General features: G+C 48.1%; 1 protein-coding gene across 1 annotated transcript in view; it reads left to right on the plus strand.

Moving 5' to 3' along the window:
- The window catches only part of LOC146342579 (vomeronasal type-2 receptor 26-like), a 27415-nt gene extending 23858 nt beyond the window's left edge, over positions 1 to 3557 (plus strand). The window contains exon 6 of the mRNA XM_084808605.1: positions 2336 to 3557. Coding sequence (XP_084664731.1) covers positions 2336 to 3237 — 902 coding nt within the window. The 3' untranslated portion in view covers positions 3238 to 3557. The remainder of the gene's footprint in view (positions 1 to 2335) is intronic.
- Positions 3558 to 27183: the final 23626 nt, after the last annotated feature.

The following is a 27183-nucleotide window of genomic DNA, read 5'->3' on the forward strand; positions in this document are numbered from 1 at the left end:
AGCCTATCAAGGCTGATTTAAAAGAAAAAAAACACGCCCGTACGGAAATGGCGCTACGCTATTTGCGTTCCCCTTATTTTCATCGTCTTAGTCTATGTAAATGTTTACGTATTATTTATGTGCAAAAATAAGCACGTATTATTTACATCCCAAAATAAGGAATGCAAATGGCGGCGCCCATGGGCACCGCCATTTGCATACGCGCGTTCTTTTTTCTTTTAAATCAGCCGTGATAGGCTACGTTTACGTAGCCTATCATGGCTGACTGCAGGGATGCAAACGGCAGCGGCTATGGCCGCCACCATTTGCGGAGCCAGCCGGCCAGGATTCGGGGGGGAGGGACGGAGCGCCTCCCCCCCCAGCCAGAAATTCAGGGGGGAGGGATGGAGCGCCTCCCCCTCTGGCCAGAATTTCGGGGAGAGGGACGGAGCACCTCCCCCCCACTGCGAATGTCATCCTTCAAAAAGGTAAGTGACTTTCGTACATCCCTAGATGGGATTACTATGAGCGTAACGGTATAAATGAATTCCTGAAATGCTCCCAGGGTCAGATTTCAGTGCAGGAAGATCCAGAAAGGTGCTGCCTGAGTCCAGGCCATTATTAGAGTCACATCCATTGCCATATTTTGGTGGGATTCCCAGCACTTGTAGGGGAGTCAGCTTATGGTCATGCTTGGAAGTCTCTTGCTGCATGAATTGTGTTTTGCTCTTCTGTGGATGAGTTTATTCTAGGGATGGTGGAGAATTTCTCCCCGAAACTCTGGGAGGCTGGATGCCAATGCATTTGGCCCCCCCAAATTGTTGGTGAAATTCTCTGCCCCCCCGCCCCCCCCGGGATGGGACTTACCTCCCGGGAATAAAGTAAAAAAAAAAACAAAACACCTGTGATAGGCTACGTAACGATTAAAGTAGCCTATCACAGCTAGATTTCCAACGTCTGACATGATAGGCTACGTTAATCGTCACGTAGCCTATCACGGATGACTTTGAAAAAAAAAATGTATACGCAAATGGCGGCGCCCATGCGCGCCGCCATTTGCGTTCCTTATTTGGTCCCAGTAGTCTTCGTAAAGATTTACGTAGACTACGGCGAAAATAAGGGCAATGCAAATAGCTTTTTAAGGGCAAGGGCAAATAGCGTTGCCCTTATTTTCGCCGTAGTCTACGTAAATCTTTACGTAGACTACCGGGACCAAATAAGGAACGCAAATGGCGGCACCCATAGGTCGCCGCCATTTGCATATGTGCTTTTTTTTTCAAAGTCACCCATGATAGGCTACGTGACGATTAACGTAGCCTATCATGGCTGACTTTGGAAATCTAGCCGTGATAGGCTACGTTAATCGTTACTTAGCCTATCAGGGTTGTTGTTGTTTGTTTTTTTACTTTACTTTGTAATGGCGGCGGCGGCAGCCGGTGGGAAGACCGGCTGCCACCCCCGCCCCCGATGAAAAGCCGACAAACCGCCGCTGGGACCCGCCGCCAGGAGGGACATTCGCCAAACGTAAGTCCCATCCCGGGGGGGGGGCGGGGAGGCGGAGAATTTCACCGCCGATTTTGGGGGGCTGAATGCATTGGCACTCGGCCCCCCGAAGTTTCGGGGAGAAATTCTCGGCCATCCCTAGTACACAAATGGCGGTGCCCATTTTGCGTTCCATACATGGCGCCATTTGCGTTCCTTATTTGGGCCCGGGTAGTCTACGTAAAGATTTACGTAGACTACGGCAAAAATAAGGGCAATGCTATTTGCATTTTTTTCCCCAAAGTCACCCGTGATAGGCTACGTAATGATTAACGTAGCCTATCACGGCTGACTTTGGAAATCTAGCCATGATAGGCTACATTAATCTTTACGTAGCCTATCACGGGTGTTTATTTTTTTTTTCATTCACTTTGTAATGGCGGCAGCGGCAGCCGGTAGGAAGACCGGCCGCTGCCCCCGCCCCCGCCAAAATGCCACTGAAATGCCGCCGGGACCCGCCGCCGAGAGGGACATTCGAGGGAGGTAAGTCCCATCCCGGGGGTGGCGGGGGGTGGCGGAGAATTTCTCCAACAATTTCGAATTGCCAATGCATTCGGCCTCCCCGTGATTTGTGGAGAAATTCACGGCCATCCCTAGGTTTGACAGCCATCTGTCAGGGATGCTTTGACTTAGATTCCTGCATTGAGCAGGGGATTGTACTTGACAGTCTTATCGGCCTCTTCCAAACCTACTTTTGTATGACTCTAAGATGTGAAAATTAAACCCCTCATACACAGCTCTGTAATACTGAGCTTTGATTATATGGAGGACTTGCAAATATATCTTGTATTGATATGCACAATTGCTTTTCCAGACATGGATGACTGCTTTGAGTGCCAAGAGAGTTACTATCCAAACAACAACCAGGATTCATGCATTCCAAAGAACATAAGTTATCTCTCTTATAAAGAACCTTTGGGGACCGTCTTGGCCACTTTGGCTCTTTTGTTTTCTTTCATCGCAGTTTTGGTGCTAGGAACCTTTATGAAGTACCACAACACACCCATCATCAAAGCCAACAACCGGAACATCTCGTACATCCTCCTCATCTCCCTCCTGCTCTCCTTCCTTTGTGCTTTGCTCTTCATTGGCCGACCTGAGAAGGTGACATGTCTCCTTCGGCAAACTGCTTTTGGCATCATCTTCTCAGTGGCTATTTCTTGCATGCTGGCCAAAACCATCACCGTGGTTCTAGCCTTCATGGCCACCAAGCCAGGGTCCAAAATGAGGAAATGGATGGGGAAACAGCTGGCATATTCCATTATTATTTCCTGCTCTCTTATTCAAGCTGCGATTTGTATTGTGTGGTTGGCAACTTCTCCACCATTCCCACATTTTGATGTACACTCAGTAATGAGTGAAATCACTGTGGAATGCAATGAAGGCTCAGTTGCAATGTTTTACTGTGTCCTTGGCTTTATGGGCTTCCTCGCTATTGCCAGTTTTTGTGTGGCTTTCCTATCGAGAAAGTTGCCAGACCATTTCCAGGAAACCAAGTCTGTCACATTCAGCATGTTGCTGTTTTGCAGTGTCTGGTTGTCCTTTGTTCCAACATACCTGAGCACCAAAGGAAAATACATGGTGGCTGTGGAGGTCTTCTCCATCTTGGCCTCCAGTGCCGGGTTACTGGGTTGTGTCTTTTCCCCCAAATGCTACATCATCCTCTTGAAGCCTGATCTGAACAAAAAGGAGCAGCTAATAAAGAGAAAGAAATGAATAAATTTTGAGCTTGGGAGGCATTATGTACACTATATATACTATGGTGAGAAAAAAAAGTTGGTGAACCTCTCAGGATTGTCACATATTTCCAACCTAAATTGTTATTAGACCTTTATCTATTATAAACTCATAATCCTAGATAAGAACTATAGAAAACCTGATTAAACAAATGAGACACACTCATGATGTTTTTAATGTTAGAAACTGGGGATTTTTGAACATGTTGTTGTATTTGTATTTGCATTTCTTTTTTAAGGTTTTGTAATGCTTTTGGTTTGGTTTGTTTCGTAAAAATTCACAATAAAAGATTATTTTTTAACAAACAAATTATAGTGTTTTTTCAACATTCATTTATCAACAACTGATTTAACATTCAATATCCATGTGTGAAAAGTGTGCGAACCTTTCAATTCAGTACCTGGTGTGTCCCCTCTCCCCCGCTCTTGGGGAGCAATGACTTCAAGGAAGCATTTCCTGTAACTGTTGGTCAGTGTCTCACATCAGTTTTGAGGAATTCTGGCCCATTCTCCCTTATAGAACCACTTCAACTCAGTGACATTTGAGGGCTTCCTTGCATGAACAGTTCCCCTCATGTCCTTCCACAACATTTTGGAGGGGTTTAGTCTGGACTTTGACTAGACCATTCTTAAACATGGAATTTCTTCTTCTGCGGCCATTCTTCTGTCCATCTGCTTGCATGCTTAGGATCATTGTCTTGTGCATGACCCACTTTTGGTTCAGCTTCAGCCCATGGAAGGCTGACCTGATTCAATGATGGCAAGCTGTCCACGTTCTGAGGCAGCAAACTAGCCCAAAATTTCACATTCCCAAGAACATGCTTGCTGGTTAGGATGAGATTCTTCTGTTATAACTCAGTGTTTCTTTTTCACAGAACACAACATTTGTTATTGAGGTGAAACTATTCTACCTTTGACTCATTTCTCCAGAGAACACTGTTCCAGAAGTCTTGGGGATTGTGTATGTGATCCTTGGTAAACTTCAGGTTGGAGGCAATGCTCTTTTTAGAATGCAGTGGTTAACTCCTGGCTATCCTCCCATGAACACCATTCTTGTTCAGTCTTTTTTAATCATTGTGTCATGAATATTAGCCAAGGCAAGAGTGGCCTGTAGATCCTTCAATGTTACTTGGCATTTTTGGTGTGTGTTTTTTAATTTTCTGGATGATCTGCCAGTGTGTTCTTGGAGAGATTTTGGTAGGACGAATGCTCCTGGGTAGAGTGACTATGGCCTTGAACCTTTTCCATTTGTGGACTCTCTTTTAGGGATGTGAGAGAATTCTGCCATGGACTGAAATGGGATCAAATTCCCTTCAGTCCGTACCATGAAATCCTCTGCAAAGCAGCACCACAAAGTCCTGCAGAGCCAGCAATCATGCGGCTTTTTTGCTCGTTCACAAAGAGTCACAAAATACAAGGGTCAAGAAGCAATTTTTTTCACAAAATAAACATACCAGGGAATATGAAAAACTATATTCTTCCATTTTGTATGTGTGTACGTCTGTGGGGGGAGCTTCCTCCCCAATCCAAATGTTTCCCTAGAAACCCTCTGCCCCATTAACCCAAGGGTCTTCTGAAATAAAATAACCTAACCTAACCGTGGGTTTGCTAATGAGCTGGATGTGGAAATACAGAGCTGAGCTGGGGGAAAGTGGGGTGCTGACATGTGTAGGAGTAAGTCCCATTGAACTCAGGCTGATTTCTGAGTAGACATTCACATAGTTGGTTCTCCTCTCCATTTTAGCCTCACAAAATAGATCTAGATCCATTTCAATCGGGCTTCAGGCCTGGTTTTGGAACGGAAACTGCCTTGGTCGCCCTGTGGGATGACCTCTGCCGGGAGAGGGACAGGGGGAGTGCGACCCTGTTGATTCTCCTGGACCTCTCAGCGGCTTTCGATACCATCGACCATGGTATCCTTCTGGATAGGTTGTCTGGGTTGGGAGTTGGAGGCACTGCACTACAGTGGTTCCGCTCCTACTTGGATGGCCGATTCCAGAAGGTGGTGCTGGGGGATTATTGCTCTGTGCCATGGCAATTGTGCCATGGGGTTCCACAGGGCTCTATTCTATCCCCCATGCTGTTTAACATCTACATGAAACCGCTGGGGGAGGTTATCCGGAGGTGTGGGCTGAGGTGCCATCAATATGCGGATGACACCCAGCTCTACCTCTCTTTCTCATCAAAACCAGGTGAGGCAGTGGCTGTTCTGAACCAGTGCCTGGGCATGGTAATGGACTGGATGAGGGCCAATAAACTGAAACTCAATCCAGACAAGACGGAGGTACTGTTAGTGGGTGGTTCGTCTGCCCGGCTAGGTGATATTCAACCTGTTCTGGAGGGGGTCGCACTCCCCCTAAAGGATCAGGTTTGTAGTTTGGGGGTGCTCTTGGATCCAGAACTGTCACTTGAGGCACAGGTGAACTCAGTGGCACGGAGCACTTTTTATCAGCTTAGGCTGGTAAACCAACTACGCCCTTATCTGGACAGAGATAGCCTAGCTACAGTTATCCATGCTCTGATAACTTCTCCTCTGGATTACTGCAATGCAGTAATTGGGGGACTGCCTTTGAAAATGGTCTGGACACTTCAGCTGGTCCAAACTAGGGCAGCAAGATTGTTAACAGGGACTGGCCTGCGAGCTCATATTACGCCAGTACTTTTCCAGCTGCACTGGCTGCCGGTCCATTTCCGGGCCCGATTCAAAGTGCTGGTGTTAACATTCAAAGCCCTTAACGGCTTGGGGCCAGGTTACCTGAAGGATCGCCTCCTCCCATATGTGCCTGCCCGGACCTTAAGATCATCATCAGCGGCCCTTCTCCGTGAGCCCCTGCCAAAGGAAGTGAGGTGGGTGGCTACTAGGAGGAGGGCTTTTTCTGTTGTGGCACCCCGGCTCTGGAATGAGCTCCCTAGTGAGGTTCACCTGGCGCCTACATTGTACTCCTTTTGGCGCCAGGTGAAGACCTTTTTATTTTCCCAGGCATTTTAGCTTTCTAAATTTTTATCTTTGCTGTTTTAAATCTGTATTTTAAACTCCTGTACTGCTGCTAGGTTTCATTGTGGTTGTATTGTTATATTGTGGTTTTAATGTTCTATATATTTTAAATTGTTTTATTGTGTGTTGTTTGGTTTTAGTTTTTGTGAACCGCCCAGAGAGCTTCGGCTATTGGGCGGTATAGAAATGAAATAAATAAATAAATAAATAAATAAATAAATAATACAAAATCAACAACAATGCTGGATGTGGAAATGTAAAGCTTAGCAGGGAGAATAATACATCATGCAGGGTTACAGGACTGGCATCGTCATTTAAAAAAGTCTTTTTCGTTCTTTAAAACAGTGTTGCTTTAAACAAATAGTTTATCTCCCTATGGGCGCCGCCATTTGCGTTCCTTATTTCGTCCCGGTAGTCTACATAAAGATTTACGTAGACTACGGCAAAAATAAGGGCAACGCTATTTGCGTTGCCCTTATTTTGGCCGTAGTCTACGTAAATCTTTATGTAGACTACAGGGACCAAATAAGGAATGCAAATGGTGGCACCCCATGGGGTCCGCCATTTGCGTACGCGCTTTTTTTTTTTCAAAGTCACCCGTGATAGGCTACGTAACAATTAACGTAGCCTATCACGGCTGACTTTGGAGATCTAGCCATGATAGGCTACGTTAATAGTTACGTAGCCTATCACAGGTTTTTTTTTTTTTACTTCAGTTATAATGGCGGCGGCGGTAGCCGGTTGAAAGACCGGCTGCCGGCCCCGCCCCCGCTGAAAGCCCACCGAACCGCTACCGGGATGCGCCGCCGGGAGGGACATTCGGCAAAGGTAAATCCCATCCCGGGAGGGGGGGGAGGGCAGGGGGGTTGGCGGAGAATTTCACCACCGATTTCGGGGGGCTGAATGCGTTGGTGCTAGGTCCCCCGAAGATTCGGGGAAAAGTTCTCCGCCATCCCTAGTAGGAAGTCAAGAAATCACTGGCATACCAGGCAGGCATGGCCTTGGTGTACAAAATGAAGCAGGACAAAAGCTAATAGAGTTTTGCCAAGAGAACACGCTGATCATAGCAAACACTCTTTTCCAACAGCACAAGAGACGACACTACACATGGACATCACCAGATGGTCAATATCGAAATCAGATTGATTATGTCCTTCGCAGCCAAAGATGGAGAAGCTTTATACAGCCAGAAAAAACAAGACCTTGAGCTGACTGTGGCTCAGATCATGAGCTTCTTGTTGCAAAATTCCGGCTAAAATTGAAGAATGTAGGGAAAACCACTAAACCATTCAGGTATGACCTAAATCATATCCCTTATGAATACACAGTGGAGGTGAGGAATAGATTTAAGGGATTAGACCTGATAGACAGAGTGCCTGAGGAACTATGGACGGGGGTCTGTAACATTGTTCAGGAGGCAGCAACGAAATCCATCCCAAAGAAAAAGAAATGCAAGAAAGCAAAGTGGCTTTCTGATGGGGCTTTACAAGTAGCTGACGAAAGAAGGGAAGCGAAAAGCAAGGGAGAAAGGGGAAGATATATCCAACTGAATGCTGAGTTCCAGAGAATAGCAAGGAGAGACAAGAAAGCCTTCTTCAATGAACAATGCAAAGAAATCGAGGAAAACAACAGAATGGGAAAGACTAGAGATCTCTTCAAGAAAATTGGAGATCTCAAGGGAACATTTTGTGCAAAGACGGGCATGATAAAGGACAAAGAAGGCAGGGACCTAACAGAAGCAGATGAGATTAAGAAGAGGTGGCAAGAATACACAGAAGAACTATACAGGAAAGATCTGAATGTCCCTGATAGCCATGAGAGTGTGGTCACGGAACTTGAGCCAGATATCCTCGAGAGTGAAGTCAAGTGGGCCTTAGGAAGCATTAGTAACAACAAAGCTAGCGGAGATGACAGTATTCCAGCTGAGCTGTTTCAAATCCTAAAAGATGATGCTGTGAAAGTGCTGCATTCAATATGCCAACAAATTTGGAACACTCAACAATGGCCGCAAGACTGGAAAAGGTCAGTTTACATTCTAATTCCAAAGAAGGGCAATGCCAAAGAGTGTTCAAACTACCGCACAATTGCGCTCATTTCACATGCCAGCAAAGTGATGCTCAAAATCCTACAAGCTAGGCTTCAGCAGTATGCGAACCGAGAACTACCGGAAGTACAAGTGGGGTTTCGAAGAGGCAGAGGAACTAGAGATCAAATCGTCAACGTTCGCTGGATCATGGAAAAAGCAAGAGAATTCCAGAAAAATGTCTATTTCTGCTTCATTGACTACGCTAAAGCCTTTGATTGTGTGGATCACAACAAACTGGCAAATTCCTAAGGTGATGGGAGTACCAGACCACCTTACTTGTCTCCTGAGAAACCTGTACGAGGGTCAAGAAGCAACAGTAAAAACCAGACATGGAACAACTGATTCATTCAAACTTGGGAAAGGAGTACGACAAGACTGCATATTGTCGACCTGCTTATTTAATTTATATGCAGAGTACATCATGAGAAACGCCAGGTTGGATGAATCACAGGTTGGAATTAAGATTGCTGGGAGAATTATCAACAACCTCTGATATGCAGACGATACCACTCTAATGGCAGAAAGCGAAGAGGATCTCAAGAGCCTCTTGTTGAGGGTGAAAGAGGAGAGTGCAAAAGCTGGTTTGAAACTCAACATTAAAAAAACAAAGATCATGGCATCTGGCCCCATCACTTCCTGGCATATAGAAGGGGAAGACATGGAAGCAGTGACAGATTTTACTTTCTTGGGCTCCAAGATCACGGCAGATGGCGACTGTAGCCATGAAATTAAAAGATGCTTGCTCCTTGGGAGGAAAGCTATGGCAAACCTAGACAGCATAGTCAGAAGCAGAGACATCACCTTGCCGACAAAGGTTTGTATAATCAAAGCTATGGTTTTCCCAGTAGTAAGGTATGGCTGTGAGAGCTGGACTATAAGGAAGGCTGAGCGCCGAAGAATTGATGCTTTCAAACTGTGGTGCTGGAGAAGACTCTTACGAGTGCCCTGGACTGCAAGGAGGTCAAATCAGTCCATCCTAAAGGAAATCAACCCTGAGTGCTCATTGGAATTACAGATACTGAAGCTGAAGCTCAAATATTTTGGCCACCTAATGCAAAGAGAAAACTCTCTGGAAAAGACCCTGATGCTGGGAAAGACTGAAGGCAAAAGGAGAAGGGGACGGCAGAGGATGAAATGGCTAGATAGCATCATTGATGCAATGAATATGGACTTTAGCACGTTCCAGGAGAGAGCGCAGGACAGGAAGGCCTGGCATGCTATGTTCCATGGGGTCACGAAGAGTCGGACATGACTGAACGACTGAACAACAACAACAACAACAACTTCTTACAGAAGTTATGTGGACTCATGGAAACAGATGGGTACAGGAATTTTGTTGGTACATATTTATTTACATAATTTTCAGAGCAGAAAAGAAAGAGGAGAATTCCAGGGGCTTGTGAACAGTGGAACAGAGCACTGGACTCAAACTGTGGAAGTCAGCGGCTGGGAAGGAACACAATTTGTACATCCAAAGTCCTAAGGCAATGGACTTAGGGATGTACAAAAGTCACTTACCTGTTTGCGGATTATGCTGATGCTGGGGGGGGGGGAGGTGTTCCATCCTTCGCCCCGGAATCCTGGCCGGGGGGGAGATGCTCCGTCCCTTCCCCCAGGAATCCTGGCCAGCCGGCTCCACTCCGCAAGGATTCTGTGGAGCCGCCGGCCGGCTCTGCCAGTGGCCAGACATCCGGCCGCTGGCTAGCAGGGACGCAAATGGCAGCGGCCATAGCCTATCACGGCTGATTTAAATGTTTACATAGCCTATCACGGCTGATTTAAAACAAAAACAAAAACGCGCATACGCAAATGGAGGTGCCCATGGGTGCCACCATTTGCGTTCCTTATTTTGGCATGTCTTATTCTACATAAACATTTACGTAGACTAAGACGGCAAAAATAAGGGGAACGCAAATAGCATAGACGCTACATTATTTGTGTTCCCCTTATTTTTGCCGTCTTAGTCTACATAAATGTTTACGTAGACTAAGACGTGCCAAAATAAGGAACGCAAATGACGGCACCAATGGGCGCCGCCATTTGCATAAGCACGTGTTTTTTTTAATCAGCTGTGATAGGCTACGTAAACATTTACGTCGCCTATCATGTTTTTTTGTGTTTTTTTAACTGGAAATGGTGGCGGCGGCTGCCGGTTGGAAGACCAGCCGCCGCAGCCACTGCCACCGAACCGCCGCTGAACCGCCACCGGAGCCGCTGCCGCCAGGAAGATCCGCCCAAGGTAAGTCCCATCCCGGGGGGGGGGCAGGGGGCAGACCGTTCCACCACCAACTTCGGGGGAATCTTCCCGAGATTTGTGGCGGAATTCTCTGACATCCCTAAATACACTGAAGCCTTGAGATTGAGCTTAATTGCATTTAAAGAATTGGGCTTTGATATGTGCCATGTCAATTGAGGGGATTCTCTGTTATTTCTTTGGTCGTTGAGAGGGCAAGCCTCATTCAGCACAATAGGAGAAAACACCCCTTGACTCTGGTCATGGGCTGTGTTCTAGTGCTTATTTTAAATGATGTTTTAAACGTTGGTCCCTCAGGAATGAGCGGATTCCCTACCTTCCAGTCTGTGGGGAAATCCGCCTGGGGGGGAGGTAATCCGTTCCTGCCCCGCTCCCTGGAATCCTCTGTAGTGGCTCTGCATCGGGAAGATTCTGTGGAGCCATGGTCCTGCTCTGAATCGTTTGCAATATGGTAATGGCAGTCGCCATTACCGTATTCCTTGGAGAATGATAGGGGTGTACGAAACCCCACTTACCTGGCTCCGCCGGGTTCCGCAGGTGGGGGGAGGCACTCCGTGCCTCCCCCCGGAATCCTCACCAGGGGGGAGGAGCTCCGTGCCTCCCCCCAGAATCCTGGCCAGCCAGCTCCACTCCGCGGCCAAGCCGGGGAGCCGCTGACCGGCTCCGGCCGTCCACAGCCAGACATCCGGCCACTGGGCAGCCATGCAGGGACGCAAATGGCGGCTGTTGTAGCCACCATCATTTGCATCCCTGTAGTGAGCCATGATAGGCTATGTAAATATTTATGTAGCTTATCACTGCAGGGGGAAAACCCCAGTGTACTCAAATGGTGGTAGCCGCCGCCATTTGCATAGGCTGTTTTTTTCCCCCTTGCCGTGATAGGCTACGTAAATATTTACGTAGCCTATCATGGCAGGGGGGGGGGGAAACCAACCTACGCAAATGGCGGCAGTTACCGCCATTTGCGTATGCTGGGTTGCCCCCCCCCTGCCATGATAAGCTATGTAAATACTTACGTAGCCTATCACAGCCGCTGCAGGGATGCAAATGGCATCCCTGCATTAGCCGTGATAGGCTAAGTAAGTATTTACGTAGCCTATCATGGCTGAAGAAGGAGGAAGCGAATGGCGGCCACAGGACGGCCGCCATTCGCACAGCAGCGCGGACGGGAGCAGGTAAGTGCTCCATTTCGCATGCCTTTCATGGGGTGGGGGCAGTGGGCACTTCGTCTCACACGCCTTTTGTGGGTTGGGGGGCAGGGGCTTTTTTCTGCAATGGTTTTCGGGGGGCTGAATGCACTGGCATTTGGCCTCACCGAGATCTGTCGTGGAATTCTCTGACATCCCTAGAGAAAGACTAGGGGTGGACGAAAGTCACTTACCTGTCCTCGAAGGACGTTCGCGGTGGGGGGGAGGCGCTTCGCTGCTCCCCCCGTGAAGTTCCGGCCGGGGGGGGGGGAGGCTTCCCGCCTCGGCCCGGCCGAAATTCAGGCCGGGGGGGAGGCTTCCCGCCTAGCCCAGCCACGAACGCGAAAGTTAAAAAAACAACAAACAAACGCCCCCTGATAGGCTACGTGACGATTCACGTAGCCTATCACAGCTAGATCTGCAAAGTCAGCCGTGATAGGCTACGTCAAATAGCGTTGCCCTTATTTTCGCCATAGTCTACGTAAACATTTACGTAGACTACAGCGACCAAATAAGGAACAGGAATGGCGGCTCCCTATGGGGGCCGCCATTATCCGTACACACTTTTTTTTTTTTTTTTAAAGTCACACATGATAGGCTATGTGATGATTGACGTAGCCTATCACGGCTGACTTTGCAAATCTAGCCATGATAGGCTACGTGAATCGTCACGTAGCCTATCAGGGGACTTTTTTTTTTTTTCTTTTATTGCAATGGCGGCGGCGGCAGCCAGTCGAAAGACCGGCTGCCGCTCCCGCCCCGCTCGAACACCCGCCGAACCGCCGGCCGGACCCGCCGCCGGGAGGGACATTCGGCGAAGGTAAGTCCCGTCCTGGGGGGGGTGCGGGGGTGCGGGGGGTTCAGAGGATTTCTCCCTGAAACTTGTTTGGGGGGCCGAACACATTGGCGCTCGGCCCCCCGAAGTTTCGGGGAGAAATTCTCCGCCAACCCTAAGAAAGACAGCCTCAAATGGCCTAGTGGCATCTATTACACCATTTGCAGTTGTCTTTCTCCAAGGAATACACAAATGATCTGGCGCAGGAATGGGAGTCTGTGGGAGATCCTCAGGAGGTGGAGGTGAGTGGTGCCATTCTGCTACAGATTCCGGAGGCCAGATTCCTAAGAATCCAGCCTCATTTGAGTCCACGGCAGAATTCTCTGCCATCCCTACCTCAGCATCTGGCTCCAAAACATTGATGAAACTTCTGGAAAACAGGGAGGGAAAGGGTTGGGTCACTGAGGTCAGAGCGACCCACCCACAAAGGCTGGGCTACATGCCCCATGGGCAGGACTATGATACCAAACCCAGTGCGGTTGTGGAAACAGGTCAGTAATGAAGCTGAAGTAAGCTGGAAAAGCCGGACTATAACCAGTCTCAGAAGAAGCATTTTTTCCATGTTAAAATGCAGGGCTGGTGCTGAATGGCAACGATGTCATTGGAAACACAGAAACCTCACCACACAGCCAGGTTAGAGTAAATCACTGGTGGAAACAACCCAGGTGGAGGGACTTTCTGTGAGTGAAGCCTTTCCTCCTGTGGAAGGTACCTTCCAATCATGGAAGGCAGATCCCGAATCCAACCTTGCATCTTTACCACGATTGCTTAAGAACACCCAGACAGCTTCAGGGCTAAATAGTGATGCCAATGTCAAGAATTCAAGTGACAGTTAGGCAAATGGTCTAACTGATTGCATTCATTGGTGGGTCCCATCCTGAAACTGCTGATATTCTGAGGGGAAGGTGATTGCCCCATACTGCTCATTACAGGGCTGCATGGTAGTAACAATTACTTAATTAATTAATTAATTCAGGGAGGGACTATATAACAGTGGTAGAACCACTGTTTGACATGCAAAAGGACCCAGGTTAAATACTTTACATTTCCAGGTAAAAGGATCAGAGTAGCTGATGTTGTGCAAGACCTCTGTCTGAGTGCATGGAGAGTAGAGATGTTGGAGAATTCCACCATGGACTCCAGTGAGTCTGGATTCTTTAGAATTCGACCCCCCAGAGTCTGTGGCGGAATGGGGCAATCCCCCCCGCCACCCCACAGAAACGCCCCAGGACGGAGCCTACCTGGCTCCAGTGGCAGCTCCGGTGGCGACGGCAACTCCAGGTGGTCTTCCGGCCGCTGCCAGGCTACGGCAGATACATAGATACTTACATAGCCTATCATGGCTTGGCAGGGACACAAATGGCATAGCAGCCACCATTTGCATCCCTGCGGAGGCCGTGATGGGCTATGTATATATTTACATAGCCTCACATGGCAAAAGGAAGGGACGCAAATGGCATAGCAGCTAATGGCGTAGCAGAAGTCCGGCTGCGGAGGGCCCCAGCTGGCAGCTCTGCGGAGTCCCCGTGGAGTGGAGCCGGCCGGGGAGGAATCTGGGGGGAGGGACGGTGCACCTCCCCCCACCGCAGATGCCCCCACCCGGAACGAGGTAAGGGATTCGTACATCCCTAATGGAGAGCCTGCTGTTGTGCTCATATTTTGCTTGTGGTTTCCTGTTCGACAGCTGGTTGGCCACTGTGTGAACAGAAAGCTGGACTAGAATCATAGAATAGTAGGGCTGGAAGGGGCCTACAAGGCCATCGAGTCCAACCACCTGCTCAATGCAGGAATCCAAGTCAGAGCATCCCTGACAGATGGCTGTCCAGCCTCGTCTTGAAGGCCTCCAGTGTGGGAGAGCCCACCACCTCCCTAGGCAATTGGTTCCATTGTCGTATTGCTCTATCAGTCAGGAAGCTTTTCCTGATGTTCAGCCGGAATCTGGCTTCCTGTAACTTGAGCCCATGATTCTGTGTCCTGCACTCTGGAATGATCGAGGAGAGATCCTGGCCTTCCTCTCTGTGACAACCTTTCCAGCACTTGAAGAGCACTTTCATATCTCCCATCAGTCTTCTCTTCTTGAGGCTAAACATGCCCAGTTCTTTCCGTCTCTCCTCATAGGTCTTTGTTTCCAGTCCCCTTATCATCTTTGTTGCCCTCCTCTGAACTCTCTCCACTTTGTCTGCATCCTCATTAAAATGTGGTGCCCAGAACTTGACACATTACTCCAGGTGAGGCCTAACCAGTGCTGAGTAGAGGGGAACTAGTACTTCCTGGGATTTGGAAGCTATGCTTCTATTAATGCAGCCCAAAATAGCATTGACCTTTTTTGCAGCCACATCTAGGGATATACGAAAGTCACTTACCTATTCGCAGATGTGTTTCGCGTTGGGGGGGGAGGCGCTCCATCCCTCTCCCCGGAATCCTCGATGGGGGGGGGATGCAATCCAGTCCTCCCACCCCCTGAATCCTGCCTGGCCAGCTCCACTCCGCAGCGGCTCTGCAGAGCAGCCGGCCAGGGCTGTCCGCAGCCGAAGTTCCGGCCGCGGACAGGCTGCTGCAGACGCAAATGGCACCCACCGTAGTGGCCAACATTTGTGTCCATCCAGGCTGCCGTGATAGGCTACGTAAGTATTTTTGCCACCCCCCAAAAAAAAAACAGTGTACGCAAATGGTGACAGCTACAGTGGCCGCCATTTGTGTTTCCTATTTTTCACCGTTTTATCTTACGTAAATATTTACGTAGGCTATTACAGCGGGGGGGAAAGGGGGAACGCAAATAGCGCCAACTACGCTATTTGCATTCCCCTTTTTTTTCACCGTAATAGCCTACATAAATATTTACGTAGGATAAAACAGCAAAAAATAGGGAACGCAAATGGCAGCCACTGTAGCCGCTGCCATTTGCGTACGCGTTGTTGTTGTTTTTTGCTTGCTGTGATAGGCTACGTAAATACTTACGTATCCTATCATGGCCTCCGCAGGGACACAAAAGGCATCCCTGCATTAGCTGTGATAGGCTACGTAAGTATTTACGTAGCCTATCATAGCTATGATCAGGAAGTGAATGGTGGCAGCAGGGTGGCTGCCATTCGCAAGTCAGCGCAGATGGCAGCAGGTCAGTTCTCCATTTTGTGCGCCTTTTGTGGGTTGGGGGGCGAGGGCTTCATTCCGCCATGGATTTTGGGGGATGAATGGACTGGCATTCGGCCTCACCAAGATCCGTCGCGGAATTCTCCGCCATCCCTAGCCACATCACATTGTTGGCTTATATTCAGCTTGTGATCAACAACAATTCCAAGATCCTTCTCGCTTGTGGTGTTGTTGAGCCAAGTCTCCCCCATCTTGTAACTGTGCATTTGATTTCTTTTTCCTAGGTGCAGAATCTGGCATTTCTCATTATTAAATGTCATTCTGTTGTTTTCAGCCCAGCACTCCAGTCTATCAAGATCACTTTGAATTTTGTTTCTGTCTTCCAAGGTATTAGCTATCCCACCCAATTTTGTGTCATCTGCAAATCTGATCAGCATTCCCTGCACCTCCTCCTCCAAGTCATTCATAAGAATGTTGAAGAGCACTGGGCCCAGGACTGAGCCCTGCGGTACCCCACTCGTTACCTCTCCCCAGCTTGAGAAGGTCCCATTGATAAGCACTCTTTGAGTCCGATTCTGTAGCCAACTGTGGATCCACATGATCGTTGTTTCATCTAGCCCACTTTGAGCTAGTTTGCTCATCAGGATATCATGGGGCACTTTGTCGAAAGCTTTGCTGAAGTCGAGGTATATGATGTCTACAGCATTCCCACAGTCTACAAGGGAGGTGTCTTGATCAAATAATGATATCAGATTTGTCTGGCAGGACTTGTTTTTGACAAATCCATGTTGGCTTCGAGTAATCACGGCATTGTTGTCAAGGTGCGTCCAGATGGATTGCTTTATGATCTGCTCCAGAATTTTCCCAGGGATTGATGTCAGACTGACTGGTCTGTAGTTCCCAGGTTCCTCCTTTTTATCCTTTTTGAAGATAGGGACAACGTTAGCCCTCCTCCAGTCATCTGGCACTTCCCCCGTCCTCCATGATTTCTCAAAGATTAGGGATGGCCGTGAATTTCTCCACGAATCTCAGGGAGGCTGAATGCCAACGCATTCAGCCCCCCCGAAATTGTTGGTGAAATTCTCCACCCCCCCCCCGGGATGGGACTTACCTCCCTCGAATGTCGCTCTCGGGGGCGGGTCCCGGCGGCGTTTCAGCGGCATTTCGGCAGCATTTCGGTGGGAGCAGGGGCGGCGGCTGGTCTTCCAACCGGCTGCCGCCACCGCCATTACAAAGTGAAAAAGAACCACACCCATGATAGGCTACGTAACGATTAACGTAGCCTATCACGGCTAGATTTCCAAAGTCAGCCGTGATAGGCTACGTTAATCGTTACGTAGCCTATCACGGGTGACTTGGGGGGGGGGAAGTGTGTACACAAATGGCGGCTCCTATGGGCGCCACCATTTGCGTTCCTTATTTGGGCCCAGGTAGTCTACGTAAAGATTTACGTAGACTACAGCGAAAATAAGGGCAACGCAGCGTTGCCCTTATTTTCGCCGTAGTCTACATAAATCTTTACGTAGACTACCGGGACCAAATAAGGAATGCAAATGGCGGCGCCCATGGGCGCTGCCATTTGCGTATGCACTTTTTTTTTTTCAAAGTCACCCGTGATAGGCTACGTAAATATTTACGTAGCCTATCACGGCTGACTTTGGAAATCTAGCCGTGATAGGCTACGTAAATAGTTACGTAGCCTATCACGGTTTTTTTTTTCACTTTTGTATTTTGCGGCCGGGGAGACGGGGCACTTCTCCCCGGCCTGAATTTCAGCTGGGTGAGGCGGGGCGCCTCCACCCCCGGCCTGAACTTCGGGGGGAGAACCGAAACGCCTCCCCCCCACCGCGAAGCAAGCTGCGGGATCAGGTAAGTCCCTTTCGTACATCCCTAAAGTTAGGATCAAGTCAGGGATAGCCAATCCTCTAGTTCCTTCCTCTTCTTTCTGTAGGAGGAAATTATCAGCAACACAAGTCAGGATTTTCCTTGAGGGGCCATGTTTTGCAGAATTTGTCTCCCAACAAATATCAGGGAAATTGAAGTCCCCCATTATTAGTACATCATTATTCCTTGAAACATTGGCTATTTGCTTTTCAGAAGTTTCATCCTCGTCTTCTCCTTGATTGGGTGGCCGGTAGTAGATGCCGACCACCATGTTCCTTTTATTCTTTGCTCCATTTATTTTAACCCAGATGCTCTCGATGGGGCTACCAAGTCCATCCCCCTGTATTTCTGTGCAGAGATATGTATTTTTCACATACAGTGTAACCCCACCTCCCTTTCTGTTCCTCCTGTTCTTTTTGAACAAGTTATATCCTTGAATGGCTGTATTCCAGTCATGAGAGTCATCCCACCAAGTCTCAGTTATACCTATCAAGTCATAATTTCCCTCTTGTATTAAGAGTTCAAGTTTGTTCGGTTTGTTTCCCTTGGACCCTTGGTCTGATCCAGCAGGGCTCTTCTTATGTTCAGAGGTTAATCACATAATACTCTGCTAGATGGCCACATAGTCTGATGCCTGGTATAAGGGCATGTTCCTGAATTCGCTAGCTGAGCCTGGCATCTAGTGAACCACATACACACCAAACCAAAATCATGTGCAGTTGTTATGTAGGCATCGTCTATACATGGCAACTACTGGAACATGGATTGTACTCCAGAACATGGATACAACTCCGTCTATTTACTCTCCCCTGCTGAAGGTACCTTTAAGGAAGGGATGGGCAATTTGTGCTCATCGGATGTTTTGGCCTACAACTCCCATCAGCCCTAGTCAGCATAGCCAGTGGTGAGGAATGATGGGAGTTGTAGGCTAAAACATCTGGAGGGTCACAAGTTGCCCATCCCTGCTTTAAGGAGACCCTAACAAGTCATTTTTTATAGAAATGGTCTATGGCAGTTATCCTTACGTATTACATTTTTAAATCCAGATGTTTTGGCCTACAACTTCCATCATCCATCTCCATTGGCTATGCTGGCTATGAGTTGTATCCAAAACATCTGGAGGACCACACGTTGCCCATCTTTGGTTGACGCTGGCTGGCAGTGCCTTTGCTGGGTTTCAAACAGGAATCTTTCTCAGCCCTACGTAGAGATGTCAGAAATTTTGCATCTGGGACCTTTTGCAAAATATGTGCTCTACCACTGAGCTACAGCCCTTCCCTTCAGTTTTATCCTCACAACAACCTTCCAAGGTAGCTCAGACTGAGAGAGAGTGACTGGCCCAAAGTCACCCTGTGATCTATCAGAAGTCTCCAATTGTGGAAGCTGGAGATGCAGCTGTGTATGTCAGAGCTGAATCACCAGTTTGCACCCTCTGGGCCTCTCTTACAACTCACTTCCCTTTTCTGTACAAGTCCCTGATTTAGTTTGCCCCACTGTGTGTCTCACACAGTAATGCATGGTGGTGTCTGCAGCCATCACAGAGCTCAAATGCAGAAAGTACTCAGTTTGGGAAGGATCCACGGGGGTGGTGATTTGGTTGTGGAAGGAAGGAGCAGAGCTTGTGCTACCAGTCCAGAACCCCTTCCAGTCCAGCATAACCAGTTCCACCAATAGCTGCTAGTAACTGAGATCCCAGTTACTGTACAGGTCAGCTCAAGGTTGTCTTCAGGTGTCAAAGTCTTTTAAGTGGAGCTGGGACAAAGTTCCTGGGGGAAGGGGAGATGCAAGCAAAAGCTGAGTAAGATGGTATATTCATATATGAAACATTTAGTCTTCGAATACCAGATCCACTTCCCATGTTTTATCCAAAACATGCATACTGTAAATCAGTTTCATACCAATAAGGGCAATTGGGTTACATTGCCTAAATTGTAATCTTTCATTTTCACAGTTGTGCAACAGAGCAGGAGAGGTTTAGGGAATACCTACCTGGGAGCAGAGTCAGGAAAAGTGCAATGAAGAGAAATGCCACTTTAACGTCTAGAAGTGAAAACAGATAATGCAAATCTTCTTCCCCACAGCAGCTAAGCTGAACAGTCCATAGGGGCTTATACTTGAATGGTGGCCAGGGGGGAATTTGCATAATATCAGGAATTGTTTTGGTAACAGGACCTGTGAAAATCCTAAAGCAAGAAGCATCATTAAGAGTCATTCAGTGGCAGGGTCAGTTTGTTCTCATCTCCTGCTGAGTGTTTTGCATGGGTGTGTGGGTTCAGGAATAGAATCACTTTGTATCGTTATAATAATATAAGAGGACATGCATTTGTGTACCTGTCCATCCATAGTGCCTAGACACTTGAAACTTTGCACACAAACCAAGGGGACCCTATGGTTGTGTACCTTGGGGCTATTTTTGCTTTTAGAAAAGCAGTAATAAATTTTAATTGATTTAAATGTGTCCATGTGGTTGACGCCTACAGTAGCGTCTTCAGCCACTAGAGGCAGACTTCCCTAACCAGCACTTAGCTTTTCAATCCATAGTTTGAAGCCTTGGGAGATTTGTAGGCTGAGAGACAGAGTTATATGGCTCCTTCCTCCCTGCTGCTGTGGGGCAGCCTACCCTCAAGGGAATGAAGGGGACAGACCCCTCCCTCAGATGCCTAGGGCTGCCAACAGGTGTGTCTTCACTCAGATAAGGTTTGCACAATGTGTCCAACTCTACGTATGTTCACTTGAAAGCTTTGCTGTATCAGACTAAAGGCTGTTCCAACCTGTGCATAGCCAGGTCTGCTCTCTAGTACAGAATATAGTATAGCATATAATGGGATGGGATGGGATGGAATGATACAAAATGAAACAAAACACAATGAAGAGAGTAATTTAAGTCCCCCGTGCATGTTATTCACATTCAGGGGCAAAGCATGATAAAATCATCTGTGGGGTTCACCTTTAGTCCCACCCCCAATGTCATGTGCCTCCTCCCTCTCCCACCATCCATGTGCTGGCATGGATTATTGAGGTAGGGAAACCTTCATGGATAGACTGCTCTGTGTGGTATGGAGGCTTCCCAGGGTCCTGGAAACCCATACAGTTATGGTTCCAGGAACCGGGGAAGCTTCCACACAGAAAGGTCTAGACTCAAAGGCTTCCACACCTCAGTGGTCCCTGTCAAATCAATTAGGGATGCATGAGAATTTCATTTTGTGTGTGCAAAATACATGAGCATGCCTCATTTGAAGCTCTGAACATGAGCATAAACCCACCAAAAATATTCATAAATTATCAGACATGTGCTTGCGTTCATCTCATTCCTAGTTCCCAGTTCAATTTGCACAAATTTCCTAATTTGCCCAAATTTTTTCTGTGGACTGAATCAGCCCCACTTTAGTCTATGGGGGAAAGTTGTGCATATATGTGGAAGAAACCTGTGCAAATCTCCCATTCAATTGCTGCTCAGTTTGTGCCAATTTCCCATTCACGCAGAGGGAGCGATGTTGGCAAACATGAATGGGAATTGGGCACGAGATGAGTAGCAAGACGATGTTTGGAGAATCCTGGTGATCTTGAACATTGCTCATCTGCACATTCCTAATATCGATGAGTGTGATGTGGAGGCTCCCTAGGGTCTTGTAAACCCACACAATCAGGGTTCCAAGACCTGGGAAAGCTTCCACACACAGAAGTCTAGACTCAAAGGCTTCACCACCTCAGAGTTCCATGTTGCCAATGCATGGATAGTGGTGGTGGGGCCAGGAGGAGTCACACAACATTTGGAGTGAGGCTAAAGTAGGGATAGACAGACTCACTGGAGCCTGTGCTTGGCGGGCGCTCAAGCAGGACTCCAGTCCAGGGGACCAAGCTATGGGGAACCTGCTGAAGTCAAACCCCCAACTGGACTCCACCACCATCTCTACCTTGCACAAGTTGGACAAAAGTGTGAGTTGCATTTGTTAACTTTGCCCACTTTTGGCTCTGGCCATACCCATGGTTAGAATGCAGAACTCAACAGGTTTTGATAGGTTTTGGCTTGCAGCTCAGGTGCATCTTCTTTTTCTTCCTTCCTTGTACTCTAGAGTAAGATCATGTAGCCCCAATTCCATTTGGGAGTGACATGCACTGGGATGGGAGAATTAAACCTTCCCTTCCCACTGCTGAAAAAGAAGAAAAGCCTCCATTGATGCCAATGGAAAAGTCTTCTTTCCAAACAAACAAAAACATCTTTGGGGGTGTGTGGATTCTCTCTCCTGCTGGTGTACAGTGGTCCTGATCAGGTCCAAATCAGGTCCACACACTTTCTCTAGAGTAAAAATAAAAATAAAACTAGAGAGATAAGCCTCAGCAACATGTTACACAACTAATGTAACATGTAGTTTGACTCTGACTTGCTACTAAAAAGATTTGCCATATCCAATAGTAACAGAGTTTCAGTGATGGGCATTCTGATGCATTGCATATTTACTCAGAAATAAGTCTCACTTATTTAATCCACCCCATGTTTTTAAAAACAAAAAATAAATAAATAGAAATAAGGTGTTTTTTCCCCAAAAATATATATATATATTTCCTTTTGTTATGATAGTACTGTCTATAGGGTGCGATTGCTATATCAATTATCTTGTTGTTACAGTAGTATTGTGGTGGGGTGGCACTTTACATCTGGCCAGTAGAAAATAATGCTTGGCTACCATCCTCTGCCAGGCACAATTTTTTGACCTCTGCGTTCACGTTGCTGCATTTTAACACTGTCTTCTTCAAGAGGTCCGTATTGTTTCCTCCTGGCCTATTTGTCAAAGAGTATAGACGGTGTGCTGATATGACCATCACGTATTTCCTGCCTGGATCTCGCTACTTTGAGCCCTGCTCCTTGACCTCCTGCCCCCACTGCTCATTTGATTGCTCTCCCTGCTGCTCGGTCGGGCATCCCAGCTGCTCTCCCTGCTCCTTGATCTGCTGCTCGCCCTGCGGCTCAATCGTTGCTCCCTGCTGCTCGCCCTGCTGCTCGCTCCGCTGCTCACCCTGCTGCTCGACCTGCTGCTCGACCTCCCTCTCTTGAGGTGTGATCTCCCTCTCCTGCTGATAGATTTCTGGTTCCATTTGACCAGTGGCCCTTTTCTTCTCCCAGGGTGGCTTCTTTCACTGGCAGTCCCCCTTTCCCTGCTCCCAGACCACATACTTTGGGCCCTCTTCCTTCCGCGCCTATTCCTAGTACTAAACAAGGCCCATTCATTTGTCTCCGTATGGCCTTCTCTGGGTCGGCATTCTCTGCCACTCATTTCATGCCACTCTTTGCTGGAGCCTCCTTTTTTGTTCTTCTCTTCCAAAGCAATCCCTGGACTCCCACTGCTCTGCTGCCAGATTTTCAGCCCCTGCCGCAGATACAATTTCCTCTCCAGGATTCCACCAAGGATGGACAGTCGCTCAACACCAGGCCCCTTGCTGAACTGGGCCTGTTCTGACCCAAAGACCTGTCCTCCTGTGGGTGTCCTAAATACCTGGTTGCTCTCATGATGGTCTTTTGGTCCTTTGCCAGCAGGAGGTTCTTTTGGGGATGCCTCTGTTTGCCGGCTCAGCATTTGCTCTGTCCCCTCCTTATCCTTGGCTTTTGGGTGCTTTCCATCTTCAGGATCTATTCTGGATGCCTGTCCAAGAACAGCTCCACTTCTCTTGCTACTGTACACCAAGAATCCCGTCCCCTCTACAGCTACTGAAGCATGCATTTCCTCCTGGAAGACCGCACCCTTTGAGCATTGCCCAGGGAGTACCGGGGCTTTGGTAATTTCATCTGTGGCTGACTGAGGTGCAATGAGATGTTCACATGATTTGGAAGCTGCTTCCCTTGTCATGATGTGTAGCTTCATATTGCCAAGGATGGTTTTTGCTTCCCTAAAAAGGGCAGCTGAGGAAGGGGCCATGTGCTCTCGAGATGCTTGTGATGGATTAGCTGTCAGGGAACCTGCACATCTCAGGCTTGTAAACTCTTCCTGGAGCATCTCTTCTGTATCTTTGCTGCTGCCACTCGCTTCCTTTCCCAGCCACCTGCTCTCTGTGACGGCTTCCTTGTGACTGTCCTGGTCTCCAACTCTCTCCCACACACATCTTGTGCTGAATTCGGGCATGCCCTCCAAAGGCAAAGGGCACCGCTCCTTGGAGGTTATGCAGGTGCCACCATCTTCCTTTGCCATGTCATCATCTGTCTGCATCAGCAAACCATGTTCCAGATGTGTTTGGGGCACACCTTTGGCATTCACCATGGAGTCTTGCTTCTGAGAAACAGGTGACACCTGTTGGTAGGACTGACCTGGGTCTTGGGATTCATTCCTTGCAGTTTCTTTGCCCTCTTCACAGGCTTGGCTACTTTGGTGGAGTGTAGGCTCCATAAGGTCCTCCTCACTTCTTTTAGGGAGTAGGAGAGGTTTGGGGCTATAGCTTTTCTCCAACAGGGACTCAGAAGACCATCCCTTTAGGTGTCCAGCTCTAGAAGATGCCTGGTGCCCTGCGTCATTGTCAGAGGCTGCATCTCCCAGAGTTTGCCAGGTCAGTTCCTTCCTCTTCTTCCTGCTCCAGCCGAGTTTGCTTCCTTTTCTTCGCAGCCCGCTGTTTGGTTTTGCCTGGCACTCTCTGCCTGCCTGGCTGTAACACCTGGCCACTATATCCTCATAGGAAGAATGAGATTCAGTGACATGAGGGGACTGCATGGAGGAATCCCAGGTTTGCTGGGAGATGAGAGTGTTGTACTGTTGAGCAGTATCTGCTTTCAAAGGCCTGTAATATACCTTGGTAATTTCCTGTTCTAGGCAGGAAGCATCCCTTATGTTCTCTTCAGATGATGAATCAGTGTTAACGGGTACATTATCCTCTGACAGCAGAGAAGAGGAACCTGCCACTTTCTTCTTTGACAAATCAGACTTTGGGGGTTCACTATCCTCTGAGGGCAAAGATGAGGATCCTGCCTCTTCCTTTGCTGAACCTGAGTTTTGGGCTTCACTCTCCTTTGATGATGAAGAGGATCCAGCCTCTGTCTCCTTTGTCGAACCAGACTTTTGAGGTTCACTATCCCCTGATGGTGGAGAAGAGGATCCAGCCTCTATCTCCTTTGCTGTACCAGATTTTTGAGGTTCACTATCCCCTGATGGTGAAGAGGATCCAGCCTCTATCTCCTTTGCTGAACCAGACTTTTGGGGTTCACTAACCTCTGATGGTGGAGAAGAGGATCCAGCCTCTGTCTCCTTTGCTGAACCAGAATTTTGAGGTTCACTACCCTCTGATGGTGGAGAACAGGATCCAGCCTCTGTCTCCTTTGCTGAATCAGACTTTTGGGGTTCACTATCCTCTGATGGTGGAGAAGAGGATCCAACCCCTGTCTCCTTTGCTGAACCAGACTTTTGAGGTTCACTATCCTCTGATGGTGGAAAAGAGGATCCAGCCTCTGTCTCCTTTGCTGAACCAGACATTTGAGGTTCACTATCCTCTGATGGTGTGGAAGAAGATCCTGTCTCTATCTCTTTTGCCATACCAGAGTTTTGGAGTTCACTATCCTCTGTTGGCAGAGAAGAGGACCCTGCCTCCAGTTCCTTTACTGAACCAGAGTTTTGAAGATCACTATCCTCTGATGTCATAGAAGAGGGCTCTGCCTCCAACTCCTTTCTCTGGGCTTCTTTTTGTCTCTGTCTCTGCTCTGCAACCAACTGCAATGTGGACAATGAGTCTCTCCTAAATAGTAGCAAATGGCATTTACAAGGACACTTGGCTATCCTACAAAACCCTGATGGCTCCCAGCCAGCATCTGAAACATCTGGAGATTGAGGCTGCTTCAGTCCAACTCGGTGGGGGCTTTTGTCTGCCATTGTCTTGGAACTGCATTCCAGCTGTTGTGGAATTCTCTTCTTAAGTGACACCTTGGAAGAGCATGGAATCCCTGAACTCCACATATGTTTGTCTTCCTTGAGATGTAACTTCACCATTGATCTCTGAAAAGGTTTCTTCAGCAGTGGGCTCCTGTGGGGTGCTTCTCTCCTGGCTTCCTGGATGCCACTTGTACCTTGGACTGCTGTGAAATGCCGGGTTTTTGTAACAGGGCAAAAAGATGGCTCTTCAGTATCCAGCCAAGAAGCCGTTCCCCTGTTTTGATTGATTTTGTAAAACACTTCTGAGTGGTATGCAGGTGGATTCTCTGAGCTCGAGCTGGGTTCCTTTTCTGTTTCTGTCTGAAACAGGGCACTTGACCCTTCAAGGGCCTGGCCACAGTAACACACTGAAGGCTGTTCCTCCTCCTCTTCAGCTTGAGGAATAAATGCCCTCATTGACTCCTGGACTAGTTTGGGAAGGTACCACCTGTGCTCTAGGGTCAGATTTCTGATGTGGGTTTCAAGATGTGCCTTTGAGTCTGGATGTAAGAACTGCAGGTGCTGGACAGCAACACTGACTTCCTTTACTCTCAACCATTTCTTGGCACCATCTCTCATTCCTGCGACAATAATGCCCTTGGGTCTCGCTGCATCAGTGCTCACTCCTGCTGCAGATTGTGGGCTCTCCATGGGAACTGGAGCAAATGCATGTGTGGATTTCTGAACAGTGGCTGGCAGGCCCCACTCATGGTGGATCCGTTTGTGCTTGATGTGGAATTCCAGGAGCTCCTGGGCATCATCACCAAGGAAAGGCAATTCCATTACACAGTCTACAAAATGGGTCATGACTGAGGTTTCAGAATGGCCTACTGCCAGCAATTTCTCCTCCCCCAGTTCCTCTGGTGCCTCTTCCCTTTCCTGGGATTTCTGCAATGAGCATCCAGCCCCAGCCTCAAACTGGGGTTGGACAAGAGACACCTTATGAGACGTAGTGTCGTGGGGCTGAGTTTGAGGTCTGATTTCTCCAGAATGGGAAGGTGGCACAGGAAGCAGAAATGCCCTCATTGTTTCTTGAGCATGTTTCGGAAGGACCCATCTGTGTACTGCAGTCATACTCCTCACATGAGCTTCTAGGTGGTCTTTTGTGTCCAGGCAAAGAGATGAGGGGCTCTGAGTAATAATGTTTACTTCCCTATCCTGTGGAAGCTTATGGGCCATCGTATCTCCTTCCATGGCTGGAGGGTGCTTCCGTGACTCAAGGAGAAATGGGGCAAAGGCATGCAAAGACATTAAAACTGAGGAAGGGAGGCCCCACACATGCTGGAGTTTCTTGTGTTGGATATGGGATTCAAGAAACTTCCAGGCCTCATCTGAGAGGAAAGGCAGCTTCACCTCAGTCCACAAGAAAGTGGGTGACTCAGTCCACAAGAAAGTGGGTGACTCAGTATGTACAGGTGTCATTGCTATTACCTTTCTCAAACAGTAGACTTTCCTCTCCGGTGTCTCTGTTTCCTCTATTCTGGGCATGGCTTCTTCTAGTGAGTTCTTGTTGTCATCTTCAGTCTGGGAATCAGCTGAAGGCACCTGGAAGGATTCATATTGACTTGGCAATAGAGGCTGCGCTTGATCCAACTCAGATCGTGGAAGCGGCCTCAGAGGCAGGAAAGCCCTCAGTGATTGCTGAACCCGTTCTGGAAGCCCCCACCTATGCTCTGCAGTCACATGCCTTACATGGGCATCCAGGCGCTCCT

The sequence above is a fragment of the Heloderma suspectum genome, chromosome 6 (genome assembly GCF_057233095.1).
Source record: "Heloderma suspectum isolate Gila_16-S chromosome 6, 16-S_ref, whole genome shotgun sequence".
Lineage (NCBI taxonomy): Eukaryota > Metazoa > Chordata > Lepidosauria > Squamata > Helodermatidae > Heloderma > Heloderma suspectum.